Source organism: Triticum urartu, unplaced genomic scaffold, assembly GCF_003073215.2.
Source record: "Triticum urartu cultivar G1812 unplaced genomic scaffold, Tu2.1 TuUngrouped_contig_6416, whole genome shotgun sequence".
NCBI lineage: Eukaryota > Viridiplantae > Streptophyta > Magnoliopsida > Poales > Poaceae > Triticum > Triticum urartu.
In genome coordinates, this window is record NW_024117178.1 from 304 (window position 1) to 5,709 (window position 5,406).

The window sequence follows — 5,406 nt, forward strand, 5'->3', positions numbered from 1 at the left end:
CAAGGCTGATTTGCTAGGACCGGCAGCTCGTTTTGCTGCAAAGGGGCGGACCATGCGAGCACCGGCACCGCAACCGTCGGGCCGGCAAACGGTGCCACGATGTTGCAAGGGGAGGCGGGAGGAGGCCGTGGGTGGGGACGAGCCGACGCACTCGGGAAAAAGGCCAGGTGCCAATCCGACGGCCAAGCGCATCCAAATCAAACACATCTTACAGCTGGGAGGCGACCGGCCCAAAGCTGGCGCCGGTCGGCCGGCGCCCAGGGACATCACGTTTCTGGATTTATTAGTTGCAAGGCGTGCGCTGTCCGATCATTTTTTCCGTGGATAGAGCGACGTCCAAACGGCCAACCGACGGCCACTCACTTCGGCTAGCTCAGGCCAGCAGCACAAAACCAACAAGCGAACGCGAGCGCAGGCCATCGCATCCATCTCATGGCGCTCTTCTCCATCCTACGCTCGTCTCCGCTGGCCGTCCCCGCGGCCTCTTCTAGCCGCCGCCCCAACCATGGTGTCTGCCTACTACGCGTCAGCACCAGGACCGCGCCGTCATCTCTGTCCGTGAGGTGCGAGCAGAGCAGCAAGCCGGGCGGCGGCAGCGTCGTCGACGTGTGGGCGAGCCGCCTGGCCATGATGAGCTTCGCCGCGGCGGTCGTCGCCGAGGTGTCCACCGGCAAGGGCTTCGTGGAGGTATGTACGCTCCCATGGATCGACCCGTGACGCCATGCTCTGCTGGGCTAGTTGCTCACTATTGACAGCGCTCTGACGTGCTTTGCAGAACTTCGGCGTGGCGACACCGGCGCCGGCGTTGGCGCTGGTGGTGACGGCGCTCGTCATCGGCCTGGCCGTCCTCTTCATCGTCAGGTCGGGAGCGCAAGATTGATGGATCCATCGCACGAAATAATTGAAGACCCTTTTCTAGAATACAATACAAAGTAAGCGGAGACCTATTTCTGAAGAACGAGCGTGCAGATCTTCTTTGCGTCTGGTTTGCAAAGATTCCTGGAGATTACAATTAGCATTACTTCTGACTGTAGATGATCTGATGTATCATGGTACTACTGCTGTGAGCATATTCATATGGAAAATTCTGGTTCAAATTCAAGTGAGCCAAAGGCTTCCGATGTTGCTACCATTCTGTGTGTGAAACTGTGAATTCAGACCGATGCTCAAAGTTCAGGCTCTAACACCCTGTTAATGATTCGGTTATATGATTGCAATGTCCGTTCAGATGTGTATATGCCATATATGAAGTCCCTGAAATAAAAACATTGCATATATAAAAGTAAAACATGCAAATGGACGAAACATGTGTCTTGTGTAGAGTTTTGTGCGTGGGTCAACGTTGGTGGTACCTAGAGTCACCTGAATTCCTGATGGATTTCTTCTGCACCCAGATGATTGCTTTCTGGGAACACTGGTCTTCCACTGGGGACATGAATACCTTTGATTTAGCCCTGCATGTATATGTATGTGGTAGGTACACTCACAGTATGAACTTGCGATTGAAAAGGAGGGAATGCATCTTACACTTGGAAGCGTGACGGCATGAGATTATGCAAGTTTTGGGCCTGGCGATTTCCCTGCCTCGGAGTTGAGAAGGGGGAAAAAGAATGTGCCATGGCAAAAAGAATCTGCTTCAGGGACAGTTCTTTCGCTTAGATTTATGGTTACTACGTCTTCATTTTAGTAGGCATCTACTCCATAATCGCATGAATGATTGCTTTCTGGAGCACTCAACTTCCAGTGGGGGGGAGGCATGGTTACCAAGGGTGTCGTGGTCGTGTCGAAGGTGAAATATTTCCCCGGGTGTGGATGTTCCTTCTTCAGGCAAAACCTACTTCCTCCATTGTATAACTTTCGTAATATGAGGCGTGCAATTTTTTATTGATGTTTTTATATATAGCACCATCTTGAGAAAAACAAAGTATGAATAGCACGGAAACTTTACCTTGGTTTACTGACCTTATCTTTGTGGCCACCCAAAAATATGCCTTGCAATTTAAAATGTAGGGAGTGTATTTACACTTGGGAGGGCATGAGCTGTTGCCAAATATGGTTTTGTGCCTGGCAGTTTTCCTGTCTCGGCGGTTGAAAAAAGGAAAGAGGAACCTGCGTTGTTGCTAGCTTTAACAACCTACATGAGCACACGGAAACTTTTCAAGTATTCAGCAGCATGTCAGCATCCCATCTTGGTGCACTGGTCATGGCAAATCTCATCAAAAATTCAAATCCCCCTTCACCATGAATTAGCACCACCATATTACTGTATCGGCACATTATGCTACAAGCAAGTGATGCTGATTAACAGATCATACGCGGGAGCATCAATACAACTCCAGTTGTTATTATTATAGAGTAGGCTCAGTTTTGCTGAGGAGATGACCCGAGATTTAGTACAAATATTACATACTGAACATGACACAACAACGGAACAAATAAAAGTTCTAATACAGTAACAGATGTCTGCTCTTCAGCCTTTTGATCGCAGTAACCTTAACAGATTCAGTTCAACTGATCAGTTGCCATTGCACCGACACAAATTCTCGTGGATGATAAAACTGACAGTAACAAAATGGTCCGATTGCTTCAGCAAGTAACGAAAACAACCACTTTGACATGAATTTGTACAATAACATAACAGATAACCTTCTCGCCAAGTCGCGACGACACAGGAATGTGTAACAAAATGAAAGCGACAATGTCAACCTTTGCTGAGAACCGTCAGGGCGAGGCAGAGGGGCACGGGCCGAATGCCGTGCCACATGCTATCCACTGCTTCTTGCGGCTGCAAGGGAGCATGCAGTCAGGAACCTTCTGCCACTCCTTGCTCACAAGGTTGTACATCACGAGGCGGTTCATCCGCTTCGCCTTCAAGGAGAGCATGAGCAAGCCGCTGTTGCCCAGGCAGGTCATCCTCATGTGCTTACCGTAGAATTCTAAGCACCAGATATTTGGCATTCTGTCCACCTCCTTCCAGAGGAGAGTCATCTTCTGCAACTCCCAGATGCAGACGCAGGTTGCTGCGTTCTTGCACAGCAGACCCACAAGCATGATCTTCCCCTGGAACTCGGCAAGTGTGTGGTCAGTCAGATGCAGCGGCAGCGGGATGATGAAATGAATCCAAATCCCAGTGCTTACATCATATGACAAAACACCCTCGGGTTCTGAGCACATGAAGTACAGCGTGCTGCCAACCGCGACTGGCTGTGACCTGAAATTTAGAGCAAGTGGGAGCTTGATGCTTGGAGGAAACTCGCCTGGCTGAGACCACATATTCTGCACTGAGTCGTAAACTTCATGATTTCCATCATTTCGCAACCACATCACTTTGTAACCCTCATTAGAAGTTCTTCCATTCAGCACCATCCCCACTGACACTCTTGACCATGCCTGGACTGACCTGGGAGGAATTTCCTTTAGTGATTGTGTAAGAGGGTTGCATATGTAGAAGTTCCTGTGGCTAAGATCCAATAAGCACACAAGGCCACCTGCAGATGCCACTGGCATTACTATGTTTGCAGGAGCAAGGGGAACAGAAGGGTGGTGCCACTTGTTTAGGGAAGGGTCATACATCGCTACATTGTTGTTGCCATTCTCATGTGTGATTGTATAGAACCATGGCATTCCCTGTGGGACTTCAGAGTACTGCTGAGAGAAATTGTCTGAGACTACCAGAGAACACCACTTCCGGCAAACAGAGCGGAATCGGAAAATTGCAGCCACTGGAAGCCTTGCAATGACAGTTTCAAAAAGGTCTTCAGGGAACTCGCTCCAAATATCTAGCTTCATTGCTTCAGCCGAGTTCAGGAAGGATGCTTTCTCTCGGTTTCTGTCTCTGCGTGGTCGCTTGCGAGGAGGAGATTGGTTAGCTTCCATGATCTTCAATAATTCCGAGTTGTACCCAGTCCTTTCTCCACAATAATCATCCTTGACCGAACCATGCTCAAAGTCAAGTAAATACCACCTGTAAGATATTAAAAAAAATAGTTCATCTTAGTTGATAGCAAAGCAATAGAAGAATTCTGAAACTGCTAAGGAAAGGAGATGATCAACAGTTTAGTGTAGGACAGGAGTCATTACGTTGTCCTTAATAAGTGCTTCACAACTGTGTTCACAGGTTTGTCAAATCATGAACACAGGTAAGCAATTAGCTTTTTGTAGCAAGCTAGGATTGTTACATTTTATATTATTTGTTACGCCACGTGGTAATAACGTAGAGGTAGCCTGATCAAATAAAGCAATCTATGTTGCTAGCAGACCAACTAGATGTTTCTAACGAATATTAGAATTGCTCACCAAAGTGTAAAACATGCACATACTCTTGCAAATACAAACTAAAGTGGCACAGAAATATGCTTTACATGCATATTGGATGAACATGTTAGGATACTTAATTGCTCTAGGGCAAGCTGCGTGACCATGTGCGCAGTCTAAAAAGATTTTGAAACACCATCCAAACCCATAGGATTACCAAAATGGAGTCTAGATTGTTTATCGTTTTAGCTATGCTGACTTGGTGAGCACAAGCAAATAGCACAGCTTTTTAACCAATGGAATCATTGATTTTATTATAGCTTTATCCACAGGAAACAAATGCATATTTTATTTCCTAAAAATACACAGCTTAACTAAGCTAGGCAAGAGATAATCCCCAAACTGTAAGCACTATTCATGCAATGCTTGCAGAAGCACAGCAATAAAGTGATGAACAAATAAAGTAAGCATGCATCATCATGTTGTTCACCAGTTTCTATTTTTCTTCGTGGGGTATGTTGTTCACCAGTTCATATACACTACTTCTTGAATTTCGGCACCCTAGCGTTAGCGATCGAGTCTAAACTCATTTCCTTTTCTATTCCGTTCAAGGCTTGCAGCAAACTAGTCTGAACGAGGACGCCGTCAGAATAACCACCATTTCCCGTTCGTCGCCTGGTTCCTTTGCCTACACGGAGCAGTACAAACGCGCCGCGCCTCCAAAGTCAACTTAATCAGGATATGTTACAGGAGCAGCATCGTTACATGCTCTAAAATAGTCTCTACGTCGCGCCTCGTTCCACCATCCATGGTCGTGGTGGATACGCGTGAACTGCGCCGGGGCAATGTCAAACGCTAAAGCGAAGCGGCTTCTCCGGAGGCTGGATAAAATAGTGGCATTAACAAAGGATTTCGAGGAGGGAACAAGCTAGCAGTGCGGGAGACGCCACGCCCAGTCGGCCATGCCCCTTGGTCGCACGCCACCGCGCCTCGAACTCATCGACCAAATCGACCGAGGCCACCGAGCGAAAAACGATGGGGGGAACTCGCGAGCCGCCGCAACCAAGTCCGGCAACAGCGCCAGCAATCTGAGCGCGCCAGCGGAGTATCCACGCGACCTAATTTCCGCGCCCCCGGCCGCGGCTCAACCGG

At 48.0% G+C, this 5,406-nt stretch overlaps 2 protein-coding genes across 2 annotated transcripts; one reads left to right on the forward strand and one right to left on the reverse strand.

Annotated features, from left to right (window-relative positions):
• The first annotated feature begins 340 nt into the window (after nt 1–340).
• LOC125530583 (stress enhanced protein 1, chloroplastic-like) lies at nt 341–1,184 on the forward strand. Its single transcript, XM_048694966.1, has 2 exons — nt 341–687; nt 776–1,184. The coding sequence occupies exons 1-2, from the start codon at nt 433–435 to the stop codon at nt 878–880; spliced, it is 360 nt and encodes a 119-aa protein (XP_048550923.1). The 5' UTR covers nt 341–432; the 3' UTR covers nt 881–1,184.
• A 1,140-nt stretch (nt 1,185–2,324) lies between these two features.
• On the reverse strand, nt 2,325–3,967 carry LOC125530582 (F-box only protein 6; the record flags this gene model as incomplete). Its single annotated transcript, XM_048694965.1, is given in 1 exon segment — nt 2,325–3,967. A coding segment is annotated over 1 exon segment (1,246 nt), but the record flags the coding sequence as incomplete, so codon positions are not given.
• Nucleotides 3,968–5,406: the final 1,439 nt, after the last annotated feature.